This window comes from Podarcis tiliguerta (assembly GCF_965153285.1).
Source record: "Podarcis tiliguerta genome assembly, chromosome: 12".
Taxonomy (NCBI): Eukaryota; Metazoa; Chordata; class Lepidosauria; order Squamata; family Lacertidae; genus Podarcis; species Podarcis tiliguerta.
The window spans coordinates 25,685,847-25,710,106 of NC_139545.1; the positions used below are offsets into that span (position 1 = coordinate 25,685,847).

At 41.7% G+C, this 24,260-nt stretch overlaps 2 protein-coding genes across 3 annotated transcripts in view; one reads left to right on the plus strand and one right to left on the minus strand.

Moving 5' to 3' along the window:
- IGF2BP3 (insulin like growth factor 2 mRNA binding protein 3) overlaps nt 1–14,430 on the plus strand; it is a 64,869-nt gene extending 50,439 nt beyond the window's left edge. The window contains exons 9-15 of one of the 2 annotated variants that reach the window (XM_083404963.1): nt 3,304–3,439; nt 4,097–4,180; nt 8,054–8,173; nt 9,339–9,413; nt 10,831–10,962; nt 11,085–11,198; nt 11,779–14,430. In XM_083404963.1, coding sequence (XP_083261089.1) covers nt 3,304–3,439; nt 4,097–4,180; nt 8,054–8,173; nt 9,339–9,413; nt 10,831–10,962; nt 11,085–11,198; nt 11,779–11,880 — 763 coding nt within the window. In that variant the 3' untranslated portion in view covers nt 11,881–14,430. Of the gene's footprint in view, nt 1–3,303; nt 3,440–4,096; nt 4,229–8,053; nt 8,174–9,338; nt 9,414–10,830; nt 10,963–11,084; nt 11,199–11,778 lie in introns of both variants that reach the window. The other variant, XM_083404962.1, reaches the window with a different exon arrangement.
- A 2,168-nt stretch (nt 14,431–16,598) lies between these two features.
- On the minus strand, nt 16,599–21,990 carry MALSU1 (mitochondrial assembly of ribosomal large subunit 1). The gene is made up of 4 exons (XM_083405208.1): nt 21,614–21,990; nt 19,365–19,543; nt 18,080–18,161; nt 16,599–16,921 (listed from the first exon to the last, which is right to left on the minus strand). The coding sequence occupies exons 1-4, from the start codon at nt 21,876–21,878 to the stop codon at nt 16,764–16,766; spliced, it is 684 nt and encodes a 227-aa protein (XP_083261334.1). The 5' UTR covers nt 21,879–21,990; the 3' UTR covers nt 16,599–16,763.
- Between the last annotated feature and the right edge of the window lie 2,270 nt (nt 21,991–24,260).

Here is a 24,260-nt window from a genome sequence, read left to right on the forward strand (position 1 = left end):
CACTTTTTACTGAGGATAGGATGAAACCTTTTCTAGGAAGCCATATGATGACCTGGCAACTTTAAATGGTGTTTTTATCAGAACCAGTTTAATGACCAGGGAGGTTTCCTGAAAGCTAGTGTCCCTGTGTTGAAAGCATTGCTAATTCCAGTAAATATATTTGGCTGTGCATAGAAATTACTTACTAGTTGTCTTCAGTATGTTGCATCCTTTTGTGTGTGTGTTTATAGTAATTTTTATTTGCGTGTTTTACATATTTCGTATGTTACGTCCTTTGGGTTCCCTTGTCTACAAACACTGTCATAAAAAATATCTATTTAGGCACAACCACCACCGCCCCCAATCTGCCCCATGGCACTGATCCAGAGGGCATCAGGTTGACCTGACTTGGGAACCACCACCCCAGATCTAGTCCAAAATAAGTTTGGGGCCAGGGCCACTGTTTAAATAGGGTTTCAGAACTTGTGGTCTGTCTTAATAAAGGTGTTTAAGAGTCTTGGAATTCACAGGAATGGTACAAGAGCCCCAACAGGGATCAGATCTGTTGAGACCCAAAGGAGCAATAGTAGTATCCCCTGGGGAGAAGGTTATACAATGAAATCTTACTGACCATTGGAAGTTATCAATGGGCCTTCTAAACATCCTTCTCCACGGACTGGTTCTCTTGACGCTAGGCAGCTACTAAAATATGAATAAGGAATATCTTCAGTTTCGCAGAAGGGGGGTCCCTTTTTCTGCCTTGCTTACTGTCCACAGACTTCTTTCATGGAGGTTGCACCTGTCACTCTCACCCATATGCCCATTGTCCTTGGAAGCTGACAATCCTCAGAAGTTTTGTTCCAGGCTGCAGTGACTTTGCTCAAACAATCCCTGCGTCTTGTCAATTCTGCAAGATCTTTGTGTTTTCTACACAGACAGATCTGCCTGTCATTCATGTAGGATATCTGTGTTTCTCAATAGCTTTGTGTCTCCTGCTTTTTATCCCAGTCCTTGGGAGAACAATTCGCATGTTTTGCATGCTTGTAGAGTGATCTGGATCTGGTGCCTTTACTTGGATTCTCCTTGGAAAGAGAACAGAATACCTTCAGAAGACAGAAGGGCAGCTTGATCACTCATCTTAGCTTGTTGTTCTTGTGAAACGTTTCCCAGCGACCGCTAGGGGCTTTTGGTTTGCTGCTCTTATTTCCTTGACTGTGGTACCACCTGGAGCTCAAGCCAGCCTTCCTCAGGAGTCTTTGGGGAGAACACGTCTTTTGTCCCCACTGTTCTCTCCACATTTTTCTCCCGTGTTTTCCTTTTTGGAGATGCTAGTTGATACAAGAAATATTTTCATAGGACTTGTCTCTGGAGAGAAGTAGCACTGTTCAGTGAGTCCAGCCCTCCATTCTAGTGTCTTGAAAGGTTGCTTTAATTGCTTTAAAGCCCTGCTTCTGTGGAGGTCAGGCAATAATGCATTTTGACCATTGCATCAGCAAATAAGAGCATCCTTACTTTTTTCGGGCAGGGATTTTCCTACTATGTGGGAATCTTAAAGCTTTTGCTTTACGGCAGTGATGGCCAAACTTGGCCCTCCAGCTGTTTTGGGACTACAATTCCCATCATCCCTAGCTAACAGGACCAGTGGTCAGGGATGATGGGAATTGTAGTTCCAAAACAGCTGGAGGGCCAAGTTTGGCTGTCACTGCTTTATGGGAAATACCCCCAAAAAGTTTACCAGGTCACATCCTATAAATTTATTGTACTGTTCTGCTGTAGTTGAAATATCCCTTGGGTCAGTTCTGTTTTAATAATTGACAATACGCTTGGGAAAATGGGGTGCCAGGTGATGTGATTTGGAGCCTTTTGCTTTATAGGACAGGAAAGGTAATTTTATCTTGGTGTCTTGCGGTCGAAGATTGTTAACAAATGTTTATGAATTAGATACATTTCATTTCTGTCTGAACTATATACGTTTTGTTGGATTTTTGTTGCTGTTTGCCAAGTTTATGGCTGGTAGCAATACAAATGAAATGAACTGTGAAGTCCTTTTCATCTGTAGCAAATTGAATTTAACACATATATCTTAAACAAAAATGCAAATCATTGTGCAACACTAAGACACAAATCACAACAAATTATGTTGTGTGTTTGATGTACTTGTATGCAACAATGTGTTCTTCGCTAAACAGTAAACTGATTTGAGAAGTGAGTGTCATTTAACATACATATGGGTATCTTTAAACTAGCAAAGACTGAAAGCTCGGACTCCTTCCTCGCCTCCTGGGGCTAGAAGGATTCTTGGCTCAGCTATTTCTCTTTGGCTAGCCGGACTCCACCTTATGGTCAAGGCAGGAACAAACGCTTTGGAAGTAGGTTGATGCTGCCATGATGCTGTGATTTGCTTCCTGCCTCCATTGAATTCAGGCATGGTTGCTGTTGCCTCTTGTATGTTCTCCTCGGACTAGTTATTCTCAACGTACTTTCTATCTTGTGCCTCCATCGTTTCAACTTGTGTTTTCTTCCTCTGTCTGCCTCGGCTTTGTCTGTGATGTGTGTGTAATAGTAATATACTTTTATTCCTGGTGTCCACCCACCATTTTAGTGCCCATTTCCACCACCATTTTGTTGCATCTGCCATTTCATTCCACCCCCTCGAAACAAAAATACACACTTTTCATCCTCCTTTCAACCATTTAACTGTTATTTAAGCTCTTCTCCATTTTCTTTGGCTGAAATTCAAGGAAGGGAATAGACAGGAGTGCCTTTTTCAATTCTTTTCTGAGTGGAGATGGGGAAAGTGCCCCTTTAAATCTGAACAGTATATCTGCTTGCAATCCATGGGTGGTTTTTTGTATGCTTGTATGTATGTATGTATGTATGTATATATGTATGTATGTTTTGCTGCCTTATTAGAGACACCTCAGCAGGGCAGGTATAGAAAAGTAGGCAGGCAGATTATTCCCATTAGATTGCTGCACAGGAGAAGGCTCCTTCTTTGAGCCATCTAGTTCTGCTTACTTGGCGTGTTGCTCGGCCAAATGTGGTTCTTGAAGGAGGCTGTGCCTGCTCCAACAACTAGTAGTTTGGTAAGGCCCAGCTATAATGTCTGAAGGAGTGCTGGCTTGCAGGCAGTCTTGGCCATGGGATCTCACAAGCAACAGTTTCAGGGACTACCTCTCCCTGGGGCTTCAGCAGCTAGGATAATTCGGTTGTGCACATTCCACAGAGTGCATTTCTGAAGTTTTCAAGGTATAATTACTTTCTGTTTCAGCTTTAAATACAAACCATTACATGCATAGCAGTTGACTGCTTTCTGTTTTGTAGATTACAGGACTTGACGCTCTATAATCCAGAAAGGACCATTACAGTTAAAGGCAGTATTGAAACATGTGCCAAGGCTGAGGAAGAAATAATGAAGAAAATCAGGGAGTCGTATGAAAATGATATAGCTGCTATGAATGTAAGTTGATTTCTAATTTGGGGGTTGGGAGGCGAGTAAGTTAGTCATTTATTTGATTTCCTCCCAATAAATATATTGTATCTTTTTTACTTCAGTGGAGGAAAGCATGCAGGCTGATACCCAACCATCAGCTTCATAAAGAGAGAGACTGATGCATATGTTTGTCCCTTCAGATGGAAAACCAGTCTAGTTCAGTACACACACACATCAAACCCATCATCCCTGGCCATTTGCTGCATTTGCTTGGGTTGATGAGTGTCAGAGTCCAACAGTATGGGGCCACCATACTGTTGTAGGGTGCTTCTGGGAAATGTTTCATTACATTTGTTGAATTAATATGAGTTTGTTATTGGCCGTGCTGCATGCATTTCACAGTGATTGCTTAATCTGACTTGCAATCCTGCCATAGCACCATAAGGTGCATTTTATTTAAACCTCTTTTTTTGGCTAACACAGTGGTTCATAGAGTCAAAGTACAATTGCTTCTAGCAGAATAGTGACATCTGCCCTACTTCACGTTGAACATTTAAAAAATGATACAGGATTTTGACACTTGTTGTTTGCCAAATTGAATGTCTCTGAGTTAAAACATTTTGAAATTTGAGCAAGAGCACGTTATTAAGAGGGAGTGGCTAATCATCTCCTGTATCATTGCAGCTTCAAGCACATTTAATTCCAGGATTAAATCTGAATGCCTTGGGTCTCTTCCCACCTTCTTCTTCAGGGATACCACCTCCCACAGTAGGTGTTGCTTCAGCTGCTGCTGCCTCTTCATATCCTCCATTTGGGGTAATTATATATCTTCCTTTATTGCAGGCACTTGGTTATAGATCTCTTCATGTTTTGAATCACTAGTACCTATAGGTGAGAATTGGGCTTATCATTAGATTGTAACAGGGAGCTAGGTTGTACCTCACCATGTGTTCTGATCCAAGATTCCGTTGAGCAGTATACAAACAAGAAGGAATGAAAATTATTGTAACAGACATCATATGTAGGTGACTCACCTTTTGTATTTTTGCATGATAAGGGCATGTCCAGCCATGTACCCCATGGATCAGACATTAGTGTTGAATCCTGAGGTTGGTGTATGTGATTCCTTTCCCTATGCATCTCGTTAAGCAAGGCAAATGATACAGGACTGCACATCCCTCTAGTGTGCAGTGTATTAAGTAATGTGTAAATGAAACACAATAGGGAGTAGTAAGGGGAAGTGAATAACTAAAGCACCATTAACAGAATTAGCCAAGTCTTTGGACAGCATTGACACATTTGCATGTTTGGGAAATTGGCAATCTGCCCCTTGTGAATGGGGTTGCATTCCCTCTGAAGGAACAAGTGCATCACTTTCAGGTACTCCTGGGTACATCTTTCTCACTAGAGGCCTCAGTGTCCTCTTTGGCTAGGAGTGCCTTTTACCAGCTTCATACCAGCCTGACCACTTTAGTCCAGGTGTTAGTAATCTGAAGGCTGGATTACTTTAATGCACTCTATCTGGGGCTGGTTTGTAAGTTCCAGCTGGTGCAGAATGCAACAACCAGATTGCTGATGGGAGCCTCTGGTCAAGAAAATGTGACACGATTGTTAAAACAGCTGCCCATCTACTACCAAGCCCAGGTTCAAAGTTCCTGTATTAATTTACAAAGCTCTGATAAACTTAGGATCAGGATAGCTCAGGGACTGCCAGAGCCCTGATATCCCAGCTGGATCATGGAGATCATCTGCAGGAGTGTCAATGGTCTTTCCCCGACTTGGTGAGGTTCATTTGATAATGAGAAACCGAGCCTTTAATGTCATCAGCCCAGGTCTGTGAAATACTCTGCCAATAGAGATTCAGCAGATACCTTCTGTGCCAACGCCTGCTGAAAACTTTTCTATTCTGTCATGCCTTTGCAGGCAATTAAGAGTACATCCTACCACCGTGGTTTACTGATATTAATATTTTTATAAACCGCTCATACATGCGATTATAGGCCGCCTTTTGGGCATAGCCATTCCAACCATCAGCTTACATAATCCAAAAATACACTAGAAACAAGAAAATTCAGATATTATAAGAGCAACATATTTATTTATTTTTAGGCCACTTAATTGAAACTTTAATGCAACAGCAACATGGATTCTATAATAGAGGAGGGAAGATAAACAATGCAGAGAGAAGCCCTGTGTTCTTCCGTACATCCGTTGTTGGTGTACAGTGAAATAATTAAAACACCTCAAAAGTTACATTAGAGCACACTACATGGTGGTGTGAGGTAACAGAAAGGGATGGAACTACTAATATCATTGGCAGTACAGAAGAGAAGCTAATTGGGGCATTGAGTTTATTCCCCAAAGACATCCTTTCTAAAGTCGCTTTGATGGGAGGACAGCAACCGGCATGGGAAGAGGGCCTGTCCTCTGGGCTGGAAAGGGAGTCTCCAATTTCATACCATAGGAGGCAAAGTCTCAGTGCTCACTCCCAAAACAACTCCTGCCTTTGACATAAGAGGCTGGTTCCAGCTAGACTGTGTTCTAGTGAGCTTGCCAAAAGATGACAGGCACATTTAAGAAAAGAAGAAAACTGGAGCGAGGCAGAAGAGGGAGCCATCTAAAGATGTTGTCTAGAACTATGCAGATAATTTCAGCGTACCTGATTTTGTCCATTCATGGGAATGAGGGGCAAAATAGAAATGTGCCAAAATATAGGGGGAAAGGGGAAAAGTTTTGAAGTGTTAGGTGTAGCTTGCCATAGTAATTACTAAGACAAGGGAGGAAGCTTTTCCCTGCCCCCCAGCTCAAACAAAGTGTTGCATGCCAGCCCCCTCCAAACCACATTCCACTTCTGGGTCATGATTCCATGGAAATTCTGGGTCTGGAATCCTGGAAGTGGAATACATCGCAGAGGCTTGGAAGGAGATGGTGTGTGATATTTTTCTTTAAAAAGAGGAGATACAAATGCCCCATCTTGTTTAAATATAAACCATCCCCATCTCAGCCCTAGAAGGTATTTTGAAGGAAAGCCACCACCATCCTGAAAACCTCTGAGAAATGTTAACCCAGAAATCACCCTGGGGGCACAAATGGTCACTCAAAAGAGGGGTGATTTTCAGGACAGTGTTCATGTTGCCACTCAAAATGCTGTGCAGACAAGTATTAACTGTAGCTTAGGCATCTAGAAATTTGCATGTCCTGGAAGGCATATTAGTCCGCACTGTAATCTCTCCGGAAGCTTTTCTTTTACAATGACAGTCAACATCACATAATATCAAACAAGCTGAGCTATTAATGGGTGGTCTGGGCCTATTGTGATAGTTCTTCTCCCCTGCCCCCAGCAGTTGTCTCATTTTTGCTTCAGTCCTATTGGCACTCACTATTAGAATTGGCTATTGGAGGAGCTTAGACCAAAAAGTTTCCACTAGTGCATAAGTATGCATATGGTGACATATATGACAGGGAAGCGTGTGGTGTTTGATCCAAAGCTTTTATTCCTCCACAGGAACCTTTGGAGCTAACAAATTGTGAAATTCTTTTAGCTATGCTTAACATAACTGATTATTTTATATGTGTTTACTTGCAATATTGTTTGTACTGCTTTCAATACGTGAATCAGAGCCTACACTAGTGCTCTAAGTTCTGTCACCACCAAGAAGTTCATGTTTGGTTTTGTTCCCTGGATTTTCTTTGTGTGCTTTGGTTTTCTGTTTTTAAATATAGCTGAAGCATAATACGTCTGCATAATCTGACTTCGGTAAAGATAATGAACTCATTTTATAAGATTTACTTCAGGATGTATTGGACATAGTAACTGAGTGCAGAGGGATATCTCTTACAATAAATGACTGGGAAAACAATTTGTTTTGTGCTACATATGGCTTTTCAATAGAGGTAATAATGGAATTGTGTATTAACAGAAAGATGTCAACCCAATATGTCAGACATTGTAAATCATTATGTATTAAATAGCAGAACACCTTAATCAACCAGTTATTCTTTATAAATCAGTCCATGGGGTCACGAAGAGTCGGACACGACTAAATGGCTAAACAAAACAAAAGATAGACAGATATACAACAATGAAGTCCTTTTTTAATGTTATGGGATTGCTGCCAAGAGAATCCAGGTGCTGCACGCAAGAGACTTCATTAGTAATAATAAAACATTTTTATTTATACGCCACCCTACCGACAGGGTTGCCCCAGCTACTCTGGGCAGCTTCCAATAAATTTAAACATCAAACAGAGTAAAATATCAGACATTAAAAACTTTCCTATATAGGGCTGCTTTCAGAAGTCTTTTAAAAGTCAGATAGTAGTTTATTTCCTTGACATCTGGTTGTAACCTTAAAGTTTGCCGCTGATCATGTAATGCAATTTTTTTGCTACGTTATGTTTGTTCCAAACCTCTTGTGAGTAGTTCTTAAAACACAAAAATCTAGAGTTGCATATTTAGAAACCTGGTGGATTTAATCTTTCAAGTAGAATGAATTTCTTCGTTGTTAGAAAATGGCTACTCAGCCACACATGGTGGTTGGAAATAAGGCGTATCTGTTTGCTTTCGGTTGGCAACTACAGCTTGATTGCTACCGTTCAGATGGTTCATTGCCTGACCTTTCCCCCCACTTACCTATTCCAGCAACAGCCAGAGTCTGAGACTGTTCATCTGTTCATCCCAGCCTTGGCAGTGGGTGCCATTATTGGCAAGCAGGGGCAACACATCAAACAACTTTCTCGTTTTGCAGGTGCATCTATTAAGGTAATATTAAACTGATCAACTTCGAATATCCCCAATCTTTATAACTGTCAGCAAGTTTCTGCAAGTTTGCTCTGTTTCTGCGTCTACCTTAGACACCCTGCTTTGACTGTAAAGCAGTAAATGGTACTCTCTCCTTCAGAGACAAGATAATTGCAAACATGTTTCTAGAAGTTCTTTGAGGGGTGAAATATAAGCTGTAAAAAACAAACCTGCCACCTTGGTGGGCTTGACTTTTTGTTCTTTAAGATGGTTAGACCTTTGGGCCATGTTTTTTAATTGAAGCTTATTTTGCCATAATGTACAGAGCTGAAAATGAGATTTTCGTTAACAAACATGAAAGCAATTTAACTGTTGGGGGTTTCATGTTGCTTCAAATGTTTTTAGTTCAAAATAAGACGACGTATAGTTCGCCTGAGAGGTGATTACAGTTTGGAAAAGCCACTCTCTAGAATTAAGGCTGCAACCCTTATTACCTGGGTGTAAGTCTTGTTGAAATCAGTGGAGTTTACTTTTGCATGGGCAAGTATAGTATTGTGCTATAAATACAGTTCATTATCAACAATTCTGAGTATGCCTTGATGGTTGATCCAACATAGCAGAGGGTATGTGGGTAGGACTTGCATTCACCTTTCTTGTTTTGAAGTGGGGATAAGAGGTTATTGGTTAGAATTTTTCTCTGTTACTGTTCAAAGGACTTTTTCAGTGATTGTGTCATACAGTGTATCTGACTAGTGATCTTACCTCTTCATACATCATTCTCCCTGTCTCTCTCTTCCTGCTCCACCCCCCAATTCTGCTGGCACTACTGAAATTTTCCATGATCTCACCTCTCAGCTTTATCCAGCTCCATTTTTTAGGAAAGTGGTATGGCTTAGCCTATAATCACAAATACATGGATGGAGTAGTAAGATTGACTGACATCAGGAGCACATTATTTCCCTTTTTAAAAGCAATCACCAGTGGATTTGTACCCTCATATAAGGGTTCACAATTTGTAGGAAAACATTAACACTAATATCCATGCTTAATGTTGCCAGTGCGTTTGTACCGGAACAGCAAGATGGTGGTGGTTTTCATTTAAAAACAACACCACCCTATTATTCATCTCATTGAGTAGTGAGGAGAGGGCATCCAAGAAGTTCCTAATCTGTCACTTCTTTTCTAGATTGCACCTGCTGAAGGACCAGATGCAAAGCTAAGAATGGTGATAATCACTGGACCACCAGAGGCACAGTTCAAGGTATAGTGTTCAGCAACTATTTGGCTCTTGTGCTTTCTTGACTTTCATTAATAGTTTTAAGACAAAACATGCATAGTCAAGAGAAGGTGAAAATCCTTCTGCCTCGTTAATTGAGTAAGTTGCTTATGTGTGATGTTCCATTTGTTGTTTAGTTGTTTAGTCGTGTCCAACTCTTCGTGACCCCATGGACCAGAGCATGCCAGGCACTCTTCTCTTCCACTACCTCCCACATTTTGGTCAGACTCATGTTGGTAGCTTCAAGAACACTGTCCAACCATCTCGTCCTGTCGTCCCCTTCTCCTTGGGCCCTCAATCTTTCCCAACATCAGGGTCTTTTCCAGGGAGTCTTCTCTTCTTATGAGGTGGCCAAAGTATTGGAGCCTCAGCTTCAGGATCTGTCCTTCCAGTGAGCACTCAGGGGTGATTTCCATAAGAATGGATAGGTTTGATCTTATTGCAGTCCATGGGACTCTCAGGAGTCTCCTCCAGCACCATAATTCAAAAGCATCAATTCTTCGGCGATCAGCCTTCTTTATGGTCCAGCTCTCACTTCCACACATCACTAGTAGGAAAACCATAGCTTTAACTATACAGACCTTTGTCGGCAAGGTGATGGCTCTGCTTTTTAAGATGCTGTCTAGGTTTGTCCATTGCTTTTCTTCCAAGAAGAAGGCGTCTTTTAATTTTGTGACTGCTGTCACCATCTGCAGTGATCGTGGAGCCCAAGAAAGTAAAATCTCTCACTGTCTCCATTTCTTCCCCTTCTGTTTGCCAGGAGGTGATGGGACCAGTGGCCATGATCTTAGTTTTTTTGATGTTGAGTTTCAGACCATATTTTGCGCTCTCCTCTTTCACCCTCATTAAAAGATTCTTTAATTCCTCCTTACTTTCTGCCATCATGTTAAGCATAAAAGCGTACACCTGTTAACATTTTTAAATGTAGGTAGAAGAAACTGTGGCGACTGTTTTAAATGCAGCCAATCAGCAAAATCATGGTAGTGTTATTTGCAGTCCTCAGTTCAAATTGCTCCTTCGCAGAAACAGTGCTTCCATGTCTCTCTGCACTGAGCTTCCATAACTGCAAATGCAATGCTCCTGGTGTGGTTTACGGGTTTTCTTTTTCTTTCTCCTAATAGTTACTTCCACCTTCTTCTAGTCACCCCCAGAAGCTTGTACATTCTCATCCTGATGTCATTTGTGTCAGGTGCCAAAATGTAAAATGATTGTATGAATTTATCAAAAACTGTAATTTAATTTTTTTGAACATAATATTCAGATTTGTTTCTACCATTATGCCTATTGCTGATAACATGGAATTAGAAAGGAAATGTAATCTTTTCTGTAGCTTCATGGGGTTGGTATGTAGGGCTGAATTTAGTGGCAGACTGATTTGATTGGCATATATTTTATTTTAAAGGCCCAAGGAAGAATCTATGGGAAACTTAAGGAGGAAAATTTCTTTGGACCTAAGGAAGAAGTGAAACTTGAAGCTCATATAAAAGTGCCATCCTATGCTGCTGGTAGAGTTATTGGTAAAGGAGGCAAAACGGCAAGTAGCTGACGAAAAGTTGACTAATAAACCAATTACTTTTTTAAAAAAAACAGCAACCCCAATTTATATTATAAAACATGGTACAGCAGTGCAGTGATTGTACAATTTGTTTTACACAGGTAAATGAGCTTCAGAATTTGACAAGTGCCGAAGTTGTAGTTCCACGTGACCAGACACCAGATGAAAATGATCAGGTGGTTGTGAAAATTACTGGCCATTTCTATGCATGCCAGGTAGGTGTAAACAGAGACCTTCGATTTTTTTCAGTGATGTACCCCAAAGATGAGAATAGAAATTTACTTAAAAATGAGCTGGCATGAAATTTCCCCTTGAACCCATTGAAATGTCACCATTACCTTTGTAGTCCTGACAAGAAAACAAGGGGGAAATATTGTTACTAGTTCAACTATCAGTAAATACTGGATTATTTTAAATTGTGGGATTCTGTCCTGTCCCCTTGCTTGCTGTCTTTTGGTGAGCAGCAGAAACTCATTTTTACACATTTGGTTCTGTATAAGTTAATGATTTTTATGTGGCTGGTTTTATATATGTACTGGTATACTTAATTTGCTGTTGAGAGAGAACATTTTAATGGTTTAATCATTGTAGCAGCATTTTTCAGGGACCAAATGTGCTATCTGCTGTGCACAGTTATAATTGCAGTCTTCTTTATTTTGAAGGTATTTACAGTCGCAAATGCATTTGAATAACATAATGGGAGGGGGGGAGGAGAAAAAGAGATGAGAAAGCAAGCGGTACAAAAGTTAACCTAACATGACAAGTGATGGTTGGAATTTTGTTAACTCTCTGCAGCTTGCCCAGCGAAAAATTCAGGAAATTCTGGCTCAGGTAAGAAGGCAGCAGCAGCAACAAAAAACAGCGCAGAGTGGACAGCCACAGCAGAGACGGAAATAAAGGTTTAGGAAAAGACCCTTCGGAGACAGATGCCAGACCAAAGAGAGAGACTGTAACGGACAGGTTCTGGGCACCTGTTGGAATGATATGCAGATGTTTCACAAAGCCAGTCACTTGTTTGAGGACCAGGCCACAGTTGGCATGCTGTCTCTGAGAATGTATTCTTTAGGCTCTCTTACTTTTGAAACCCAGCTTTAAACTTAAGGACCCCTTCACTTCCCTTTTGTTCTATTCCTCACAGTTTAACATAAACTTGTTAGTCTTCTTTTATTGTTCTTGCTATTCCCCAGCAATTTTAGAACTTGGTTTAATGAAGCTTTCTCTTTTGAGTTCCACTGATTTAACAAGAAAAGGCATTGCTCTTCTAGGTCCATTTGTAAAAGAAGAAAAGACAATTGGAGGGTGGGGTTTGGGGAGGGAGGGCGGGGTTTAGAACAAGGGCATTGACAACGAGGTTACGTGTTACTCCCAATGTTAACCAAGTGGCATTTCTTTTAAACATTTGGTTGCATTTTTACATAACACTGCCATGTATAAACTAAGGGAAGTGTTCATTGGTGTTGGCCAGGGCATGAAAAGATAAATATGCATTTTACTAAACTACCTCAGGCATTTAATACCTCAAATAAGAAATTGTTCCTTTTTTTGCTTCTTCTTTTTTCCTTTTTTTTTTCCTTTTTGGTATTTTGTATACTTTATAAAGCTAATAGTTCTTAAGCGTTTTATTTTTTTAAAAAAAGAAAAATTTGATCAGCCAATAGTCAGGAGCACTACTACAGAGTTTATTGAGCGGGGGAAGGGAAAGAAATATAGTAGATTGCTTCTAACTGCTGGCTGACAGGAGTGAGATGGAAAAATAGAGTCTTTGATTATATCTGAGGGTGTCAACACAATCATTTGGGGTGGGGGTGGGTAGGGAATCAGTGAATGTTCAAACGATACTTAAACAAACGCCAACATTCTGATAGCAGCAATGCCGTTATTTTTTTCTTTTACGATGGGATGAAAAAGTTTTTGATGGTACTTTTGTTGGGAACAGAACAAGGAAGTGATGGCAAGAGGCTGGGGCTTGGGGGTAAATTTTAGAAGGTCTTTTGGAGACTGGACGTGTTTTTTTCCTTTTTGTACTTGATTGAATGCATGAACCCTTTGTGCCTTTGACCATCACAACCTACCTACTAACGCTACACCTAAACATTTGCAGCCCATTTGTACTTCGCCAGTTCTGTTTCAGAGAGCAAGCTTCATCTTCAGTTTGGTAGGATTCTTTATCTGCTGGAGCAGTTTAGAGGTGTGGATTCTCTGCACCTCCAGCAGATAGCTCCGTACCATTTTCAGTTACCATAATATTGGGTGGGGGGAGGAGGAGGAATCGGAACGCTGTTTGATCTCATTTAAAGGTATTGAAAGGCTAAGTTTACATATCCAGCCGCTACTAAGGGCCACACTAAGCCACTTCGAAGGTTTTTTTAAAAATAAAATAAAATAAAAAGAATACAACCTCAGGCTTGGCTAATGAAATAAGATAACAGCAAGATTTATGCACATTCTGCAACTGACCACAAAAAAGGAGGAAGAAAACTTATCAAAAGGCAGGGATCGCAGGAAATTTACCAAATTTATTTTTGATTTCAGAATGTAATTTGAATCATGATTGTGGTAATATGCATTCGAGTTTCTACAATAAACTTCAGTCTACCTCAGTTTTAACAATGTGGCAACACATGGTGCATAAAGACTGCTGTGTGCGTACGCGCCTGCCCGTGTACACGAGCCTTGCTATTACCTCGGACCCTTTTGTTTGTGATGTTTCTGTGCATGAGAGGATTGGAACTGCTACGCTGCACTGAGTTGAGGGGCACAATTAGCAAAAACAAAAAAAAAGTTTGTTTCACCATTTTGTTGATCTACCTCTTAGATTGATATTAAAATAGAGGCATTTCTTCATAGAATAGATCATTTTCCCAAAGATCGTTGTTGTACAGGTTAGATAACTTTTGAAAAATGATCTCTCTCTCTCTCTTTTTTTTTTACTGGATCTTTTCTTTACTAATTGGTTTAAAAAACACAAATCTTTGTTGTAGTTTAGCAGAAGGGAAAAATGAAAGTTTCTTTTCTATTTTGGACAGTACTTAACCTAATCTTTAGGAGACTTTTCTTACAATGAATTTACAATTACTGAAGAATTGAGAGAAGGTCATAGTGTGAATTTTTGTTGTCTGAATTCAATATCCTTTTCTTAATATTGGGGAAAGATTGACTTGTTTTTCCATAACAGTTTTATTTTGCAAAATAAGTGCTGCATTTACATCTGCTGGTTTAAATATTGTAATTTTTCTTAAACTTCTAGGCTTTAGAATGGTAAAATCATGTCTTTTACTTTCAATTGAGACTTGGTAATTTGGAGTACTTGGAGATAGGTAGGAAGTGATTCTGTAAATGACTTCAGTATTCACAAAAGTATTGATCATTTCTCCTCTGTAATGTGCCCCCAATGCAGCTTCACTTGCCAGATGCCTCTGAATGGAATAAAGAGTTTAACTCCTATTATCAGACATATGTGACTGCTTTTGTGTTCCCTTCTTCCACAACATGGCAGTTAAATGATTTGTTGTTGAAATGAGATCTTAGCCTTATTTTGCAACCTTGCAGAAAAGGCACTGGTTGTTCTGTGTTATGGCATCCTTGCCTACCTTGGTTACCACTGAATAACTGCAAGCTTCTGAAATTTGCTTAGGGGATTTGGACTTGAAGAAAGCAGCTCAAACTGCCCACCAACCCAATACTCTCCATGTACAAGACCTTCAATATAAGCTTAAAACTTAGCAGTCGTAAGATAATGGGGATGAGTCCTCTTCCAGTGGCCTATGACAAGAAGGAACTGATTTTTAATGGCCGATGACATGCAGTATAATGGTGCACATGGAGACAGCTGCAATTTACTTGCATGCACAGGGTTTCCTGCAGTCATCAGTGTGCTGTGGGGCAGTAAAAACAACAAACGCCAAATTTATATGCTAAGTGCCACTGTTCAAATAAGTGTCAAGCATCAGAATGCAATTATTTAGACCAATAGCATGTCAACATCTAGAAGACAATGGTAGTTCTATCCCAATGTAAACTTGTTTCATATCATGTGCCACCTCATTAACAAGATACAAAGTAAGGCTGTAAAATGCTTGCTTGCTTTTAACTCTCTCCTAATGTTATATTTCTCTGAAAGATAATTTACAGCACACCTTGCACTTCCTTGAAAGTAGTATGTAAAGTATCCCATGCAGGGACAACTTGCACTTAGCCGACAGCAGCAATGGTGTAGAAATGAAAAACAAAGTCCCCAGTCCAATGGTAGAAATCAGAGCGGGGAGGGATGGGGGAGAGAGAACAGGACCCATTCTCTCATGACAAAGTAAAATATTTCAAAGCATTAAATTGATGTATTTCAAATGTTTAATGAACAGAAACATGCAAACCAGTAATGAGAGGACAGAACTACTGCAATATGTCTGCATGTTGCTGCATACTGATTTTTGAGTTAGTGATCCTTTAAAAAGCTAGAATAGATAATGACACCCACCCACCAAAATCAGTTCTTGGTAACAAATGCCACTTTAGGGTCTGCACTCTATAGTCTAATGGTCCGCACTCTTGGGTGGTGGTGGCTACCTAAGGACCACTTCCAAGTGTTGCCTTAACCCTCCATGGGTTACATGTCAGTAGTGCACATTGCCAAATATACATTTCTGCGTGCAGGGGGAGTCCTAGCCATCATAGTGCTGAGATGGAAGGAGAGGTTACATTGGTTGCAAGCCTTAATTGTCAAGAACTCAACTTCAATTTTAAAGTTCCAATTGCTTTATGAGCACTTTTTCTTGCGACAGTCATTTCACTTACATGCAATAATAGCTGTGTTCATTTCTTTTGACTGTTTTAATGAAATTAATGTTTGCCACATTTTTCTAGAATGGAATGGAGGACTTCACCAGTGTGCCTGGAAATTAGTCTTTCTGTGCAGAGAAAGCAATGAATCTAAGTTGTATTTGTAGCAACTCTGTGACGTTAGATCAGTCCATTCTTCCTTCCTGCCATAGATGAAATGAAGCAAGGTTTTATTGCTTAAAACCCGGTTGTCCACTCTTTCAAACAAGCCTTTATTCATCATGAATTTAAATTCACTATCCTAGAATGTTTTCTTCCAAGTTACCTTTAATTTGTTTCATCTATTGTATATACTGCTTATATTCAAAATATAGAGGCATTTATGCTTTCTTGAATTTTCCACGTTTCCATTTAAAGTGATGGCAGAGGAGGAAACTAGCTCTTATGTTAGTCTGAAAGCCTGTACTCATACTGGCTAGGACAGGCTTCCCTAACCTGCAGCCCTCCAGATGTTTTGGCCTACAACTCCCATGATCCCTAGCTAACAGGGACAGTGGTCAGGGATGGTGGGAATTGTAGTCCAAAACATCTGGAGGGCCAGGTTTGCCAGTGCCTGACCTATAGCAATAGGCAACATGGAACAGCATGCCCAGGTTAATGAATAAAACTCTGAAACCATTTTAGAATGACTGTACAGCAACCAACTTTTGTTCCACCAGCAGCTACTGGTAAGAAAGACCCAGATTCGGGGATGGGGTGGGGAATTATGACTAGGCTCTCAGAAGTCGATCTCTGCTTTATACCCACAACATAAACCAAGTTTCCTTTTTTATATGCCACAAATTCACTTGAGGAGTATTCTGTATGATTCTGTTTGCCACCAAAGTCTCCAGTTGAGGCTTCTGTCCTCTCTTCCTGCTGCATTTCCCAAGAACTGACACCCAAGTCTCAGCTGTGCGGTGTATTTCGTGCAGACCTGTTCTTTCCCCTACTTGGGAGGCCAATCACTGCTGTTCAGGAGTTAGCCCAATTATGAAATCATCAGGCAAGGATTCTGGCAGTATCTGTGCCAACTGATCATCGTAAGATCGGAGCGTCCACAGCTTTTCCAGTTCATAGATTTCGCGTGTCTCTGGCAACATGAAATGGATCACAATATTACCTGTGAGGATGAGAAGAGTCACAGTAAGCAACAGTGAATTTGGTCTATATGGTTCTCCTACAGATAAGTGTGTTTTGAGTTGGACATATCCCCACTAAAACTTCTAATCAACCCACCAGCTAAGCATCTCACCGGCTTGCTGTAATTGGGGATGAACTGATGTTAGAACTCCCTTTTCCCTGCCCTCTTTTGCACACGAGAAGAGCAATATAAAATCTTCCACTTAACCAAATCACAATTTCCTGTTACATGTAAACTCGAGAACCATTTTACTTAATTTAAAGCAGTTTAGTCCATAAGCTAAGAGGAAACTTGTCAAAAGTGGCAGCTGTTGGTATTCCTCCCCCAGTTACTTGCTTGCTCATCCCTGCTCCCCATGGACCTGGGTGGTGGTTGTAATGAACAAATCCAGCAGGTTATTGTCAACGGCCCCCCTGCATGTGAGCCCTTGGCAGGTGCCTGACCATACCAGCTCTCAACACTGGCCTGCTTTCAGTCTATGAACACACAAGGACTGGTGGAATGGGAAGAGGGGAGTGTAAGAACCTGAATCCTGCCACAACGTCCTCTTCCTCTACAGTTCCAAACTATAGTTTAAGATTGAATCAAGCCACCCCTTGAATTCATTTCCCCTTAAATAAGGGCAGGAAACAGACTTTTCCCTCCTACTGAAAAGGGATTTAAATGCTTTAATTCTCATTAAAGTAAACCGATATATTTTTGATCTTCAGGGGAAGGTATCATGCTTATGTAGCATATCTGTAGCAATGCAGCTTGGAAGGGTGTTTACTGCAGCTCAGGCTCTGAGTACTTTACAAAAGCCCAGAATACTACTGGGCACTGAGCTAAAATGTTTTCAGCCGCACATAGGCTGGGTTGAGACAGTAGTATACAACAATCCTGCAATGTAGTTCACTGCTACAGCACCAGAATTTAAGTACTTAGTATCCAAGCCAGAACAACTCGCAAAACTGGCACATGCCTTCTTTAGGGTCAGAAAGCAGGGTATTAATATCTGTGTTAACAAATTATGCACCACTGTATGTTTGGGTGCAAGAAGCCACTTCTATCCAAATGCATTCTGATAGTTTGTAGTTATACCCAGGACGTTCTCAAGCTCCGGTCTTACTCTTCATTACTAGAAACAAAATGATTTACCAAAATCTATGCAAATCCAATCTTCGCTATCTTTCCCTTCAATTACAACATGGGGATCCCAGTCTGTCCTCAAATGCTTGTACTGAAACAGAAAACAAGTCAGTGTAAAAAGTCACATTCATGGGCAAGAGACCTGTAGTTATTAAACCCATTAAATGGTTGCTGCCACTCACAAGTGTGGTATGCTATACATCGCCCTCATACAACATTGGCAGTAAACGAGACCTATGTCACAATTATTGTTTTAATGTTTGATGTTTTACTATGTTTTTACATATGCTGTAAGCCACCTAGAGTGGCTGGGGTAACCCAGCCAGATGAGCGGGGTATAAATAATAAAAAGCATCGTTTATTTTATTAGGTTATTTGGCTTCTGCCATTTTATTTCATTTATTATATTTCTGTGCTGCTTTTCACTCTCACAAGTCACAAAGTGGCATACATACAATAAATAAGAACATAGTAGAACATCACAATTGCAACATAAACTACATTAAATAATAAAACAACTACCTTCTACAAAACACTATTAACAAAACATAAAAAATAGATTAAACAGCACAACCACACAAAAAGTCATGTTATAAAATTTGCAAAGCATTACAACACTCATAACCCACAAAATATTAACATTAACAAGCAAAAACAAAACAAGCACTGCTGAATTCACGCTCGCCGCCCCCATGACCTGAACTGAGAAGACTACATCAAAACACAGTCACAGAATGGCCATGGTAGCAACTTCCTTCTGAAAGCTCCGAGGGCTGGAGGATAGGTCAAGACAGGTGGAACAAGCTCTTCCCTGATGGCCAGCATAGAGTCCCATTCCTCTCCTAGCTCCTCCTCTGGAAACAGTTCCCTTATGAAGGCTGGAGGGTGGGGAAAGGTAGGTGGAAAAAGCTCTTGCCTGGCCATTCCCTTGCTAGCCCTGAAAAGTAACTATTTGAGAGCAGCATGGTGCCACTTATGGCAAGGAGCTGCAGTCCAGCAACATGGTGAACCAGAGGTCCCCCATCTATGGGATAAATCGTGCCTTTTCCTCCAGCCTTTCCCATATTCCTCAAATTTCCTGTTGGGGCACCTTTTTTCCTGGAATCCCACTCTTGGTTGAAGCCAATTCATCTCCTTTGTAATTCAGAAATCTTTGGTATACTCAGGGCCTTATATTTTATTATCTACTATTTTCCCCCTAATGGGCAAATTTGCAAGTATACTTTGTATACACCCAGCCATAACTGTTAATAAGCTTCTCCAAGCTAAGAAGAGTGCAGAGTAGTTGACTTACCATTTTGACCAGGTACTGAGCCATGGCATGGAGGTGCCTGGGAGATGTCCCACTGACAATTATAAAATAATGGCTGTATTTCAGTTCTGGAGGCAACTCAATAACGCAAATGTCCTTGGCATTTTCTTGTCTCAGAAGCGATACCATGTGGTCGATGCTGAATACTGAAGAGACATGATCTGAAAGAGGCAACAGAATGATAAAAATGAAACAGTGTAGAAAAGAAAAAAAGAAAGACTATTGCAGGAATGCAAGGGGTGCAAGCATTCCTGGGGTTAGTTCCTTATTTGCAAACTATGGTTTACAAAGAGCGCCTCTGTTCACTCTGGACTAGGATTTTGGAATATGCCGTTCCACTATTTGGTTTGCCAAACTCAAACTGAATTATAATCTCCAACCCATTTCCATTCTGTGGCAATTTTTAAATTTGACACCAGTGTGTAAGAGAAACTTTCACAAGTGGCATCTCACACATGCTGCATGTTTTCTGTCTGGATGCAATTATGGTGCGTTCATACTACACACAAATACACACACAGTGGCTATGGCCCAGTTTAAACAAGATACTGAACACAGGGAATGCTGCATGGGAACACCACATAAATACCATTTTTCTTACTGCATATCACTTTTAAATGAGTCACATTTGAAGAAGAGAAAAGCAGCCAAGCACACCTGCCTTATCCTTTCAAACTGCATAAAAAATCCGGGGGGGGGGGGGATGTAGAAATCTCTGGAAAGAGTTAACTGCTTAATATTCTGAAGGGACTAATTGAGGTAATCAGTGAGGTGACCCAAATAATGAATAATCCCCAAAAGATTTTATTTACAATTTAGCTCAATGTGTTGTGTGTTACCAACAAGAGCAGTTGACGGTTCACTACTGAAACTAAGCAATTGAGATCCCTCATTGCCTGTGGGCAAAGGTACCCCAGGCTGAAAGCAAGAGACATGCTATTGTTTCACAGTTTAAACTTTCCCGCCACCCCTTGAAACTTGTGATTGCTTAAATTACAACTTTTTTGAATTTTATTCTGGAATGGAATTTGCCCTCTCAAGTTGCACTCCTGCTCTCAGTCCCTTCTCTTCCATTGTTAGACCAATGTCCCAGGTTACGTATACTACCCTCTTTCCTTCAAATAAATCTGGGTTGACTTGCTTCTATTCTAACAGAGGTTTAATAGACGGAAAGCAGCTTTTCATGAAATGGCGCTAAACCTAGTGTGGATCAAGCTACAGGTCCTGGTAATATACATCACCTTTGGGGTGTCAGCTAAAACTCAGTGCCCCCTGAGCTTGCAAGGATCTGAAAGCTCACTGAAGAGGAGGACCTTTTGAAAGCGAAGTCTGGTGAGCTATGATGCTTTTGGATCTGCTCTCTGGTGGCAGAGGAAAGCATCTCCTCCCTTGCCATTGGCCTTGCTGGCTGGGGCTTTTAGATGTGGTCCACAACGTCTGGAGGGCACCAAGTTGGACATGGCTCCTCTACTTGTACACAAGTATGGAAGCCGTTGGCCTCTCCTTCTGCACTAGCTATGGGGAGAACATTTGAAAATATTACATGCTTTGACCTATTTACTGTAGTTCTCTTGATTTTTTTAATGAGCTTGTGGTTTACATATATATATTCCTACAATAAAATTAAATATGCATAGTCTCTAGGGGTATTAATGGAGCATAGCCACCACTTCCCCGAAAAGGGTGGATATCAAAGGCTTTAGAACAGTGTCCCTCCAGATCTTTTCGGACTACAACTCCCATCAGGCCTGACCACTGGCTGGGGCTGATGGGGTTGGAGCTCAACAGCATCTGGAGGGCCATGCATGTTCTCCACCCGTGATGTAGCAGGAAGTCCACACTGCAGTTTCTACAAACTCTTCTTAGGGCAACAGCATCATGCTGCACTGCAAGGGGTTGGACTAGATGTCCCTCAGGTCCCCTTCCAACTCTATGAAAGGAGGACCCATCCGCATCGCACGTCGAAAAGCTTAGTAGAGTTGCCCCTTCAGAAGGCCAGTCGTTCTGGCCCTTGATCATAGGAGAACAGCTTGCACCGCCAAAACTAGCCGTGCTTCCAACGCACCGATGCCCACACGAACAGGCAGCGGCGCTCCAAGGTTTTTCCCGAGCTCTGCCTGGAGATTGCAGGGGCTGAATCCCGGGACCTTTCGCTCCCTGACCCTGCACCACCGCGCGAGGAGGTTACAGCTCTTCAAGGCCCACCTGCCTGCCCCGACCCCGCTACTTACCAGACGCACCCGCGGCCTCTCCGGCACCGGAGCCAATGCGCTGCTCTTGCCCGGCTGCCCCGTCTTCTTGCAAGCCGTGCTCCACCTCTGCATCCCGCAGCTCCGGGCTGCCCGCCGCGCTGAATCTCCGCAACCCCAGCGAGCCCGCGTACGACGGAACACGGGGAGCCGCCGCCTCACGCAACCCGCTGCTTCCTCCTCCTCCCGCGGCTTGCCAAGACCTCAGCCTCAGCAGCGCCCGCAAGCAGCGGCTGCTCCGCCACATGGTGGGCCGTCGGTTCCCGAGGAGGAGCCCCGACGTTCCGCGGATGGAACTTGCGAACACTCAACGTTCCAAATGGAATCTCTCCGGGAAACTCCCCCTCTCCTCGGCGCGCAGGCTGACGCGAGTGCCGACGCCGCTGCCGATTGGCCGCGCGCTTCTTCACGTGAAAGCTGGGGGGCGGTGAGCGCAGGCGCACAAGCTTTTCGGGAAGCCACTCCAGGAGTAGCGGGGGTGAGACTGAGCTTTCGGAGCGCTTTTCTTTCGCCACGGCGCGGCGCGCTCCTTCCCGAGAACCTGCACCGTTTTCGCCCTGCCCTGGAGACTGTGGAACAGTTGATGGAAAACACAAGCCAGCTAAGAAAGTTTGGTGGCTGCCCTGAAGACCAACGATGTAGCTGATGAAATGGACTTCAGCCCACAAAACTTTGTGCCCTCATCAACTTGCTGGTCTTAATGGGGCTTAACGAGACTCTCGGCTTAGCCTTGGAAATCGAGGATTTTTAAAAAATTATTTTATTTTAAATGCAAAATCATAACAAAAATTACAAACATTGAATCCAAAATAATACTATACAAACAAAAAAGGAAAACAGAACATACAAAAAAAGAAAACAAAACAAAAAAATACATCTACAAATAAAACCATATCATCATTCTAATCTAGTCAATACATACATATACACATATTGACTTCCTTCCTTTGTTCTAAGGCCTCAAAATTTTTACTCTTACTGTATTGTTGTGTCTAATGTAGATTACTTCCATCTTTGTACTTTTTTACACGATTTTTCTTTTTCTTTAACCCTGTAAAGCATCATTCATTACATACCAATATGCTTACTCCAGAACAATGTTTTTTCATATACTCTTTAGCACATCCCCATTCTTTTAATAATTTATGAAATCAAGTTTCTTAAGGCTCTTAATCTCAGGGTCGTGAGTTAGAGCTCCAACTCTAATTCTGTGATTTTCAGGTGAAGGAAGTGGACTCCTTGCAAGCCATAAAATCAGGCTGCACAAAGAGTGCAGATATCTCATTCTAAGTACTGGAACCACTACCTGGCCGGGTACCCTAAGGACCAACTTTTTCCATTCGTTCCTTCTGATAATCTCCAGTCATCATCCAATACCTTGCTCTAAAATGTGAGAGGAGCCCTGCTGGATATAGCCCAGCATCCTGAGCTCACAGTGGCCAACATAATGCTTATGGGAAGCCTGAGAGTAGGACATGAGCACAAGGGCCATGTTTTTATTGTGTAGCACGCACCTATATACAACTAAGTCACATGTTCAAGGCTGAGGTGTTAACTGGTCATAATGGAATAAGGAATAAAGTAATAAAACCCAGGTGCACAATTTTTGAAAATCCAAAAGAGGAAATTTCCATTTTGCAGAGCACTATTTTCAAGCTTAAATTTTCCATAAAGAACTTTAGATACATGATAATTTTACGATGCTAACACTGTATTGAGTTATGTCAACCCACACGCAACTCCCAGCGGAGGATAAAACCTCATAACAACTGATTCATTTCCAGTATCTTTAGAGGGGTAGCCCTCTTAAGCCTGCTGCAGCTCCAGCAACAATAAAGCTTGTGACATTTATTTTTACAATGTTTTATTGGTTTCTATGATAAAATGGCATTTATCAACTCCAATAAAAGCAGTAAGGTGTTCCATGCGTATATCAGTCATGTGGGGTGTGTGGAATTGAGCAGGGACATTGTTAAAGAACTGAATCATTGAATGCATTGCCAGGGCTTCAACTATCTGTGACATAGCGTGTCTATAAGTAAGTGTGAGCGATATGAGGTTCAATATTAACAGCACTCCTGTTTACACACAGCTGATATATGGGAATCAAAATCACCCTGATTCTTTTGGCCTCTAACAACACTTCTCTATTGTGTTAAATGCACAGAAGGAGCCAGATCCCAAACTTTCCCTTGCCATCCCCACCAGAGGATCATTCCAATGGGAAGCAACCTATGAACATGCAGTGAGCAGCATGGTAAGGTAAAGGGATGCCTGACCATTAGGTCCAGTCGTGGACGACTCTGGGGTTGCAGCGCTCATCTCGATTTATTGGCCGAGGGAGCCGGCACACAGCTTCCGGGTCATGTGGCCAGCATGACTAAGCCGCTTCTGGCGAACCAGAGCAGTGCACCGAGACGCCATTTACCTTCCCACCAGAGCGGTACCTATTTATCTACTTGCACTTGACGTGTTTTCGAACTGCTAGGTGGGCAGGAGCTGGGACCGAACAATGGGAGCTCACCCCATCGCGGGGATTCAAACCGCTGACCTTCTGATCAGCAAGTCCTAGGCTCTGTGGTTTAACCCACAGTGCCACCCGCGTCCCTGAGCAGCATGGTACCTTATG

Excerpts from the sequence above, each read along its gene's own strand:
- MALSU1 (XM_083405208.1), bottom strand. The coding sequence starts at position 21,878 with ATGTGGCGGAGCAGCCGCTGCTTGCGGGCGCTGCTGAGGCTGAGGTCT. Across the intron at positions 19,544-21,613 it reads AGAGGCCGCGGGTGCGTCTG|ATCATGTCTCTTCAGTATTC; the intron begins GTAAGTAGCGGG and ends TGCCTCTTTCAG. Across the intron at positions 18,162-19,364 it reads CTCAGTACCTGGTCAAAATG|TACAAGCATTTGAGGACAGA; the intron begins GTAAGTCAACTA and ends TTTCTGTTTCAG.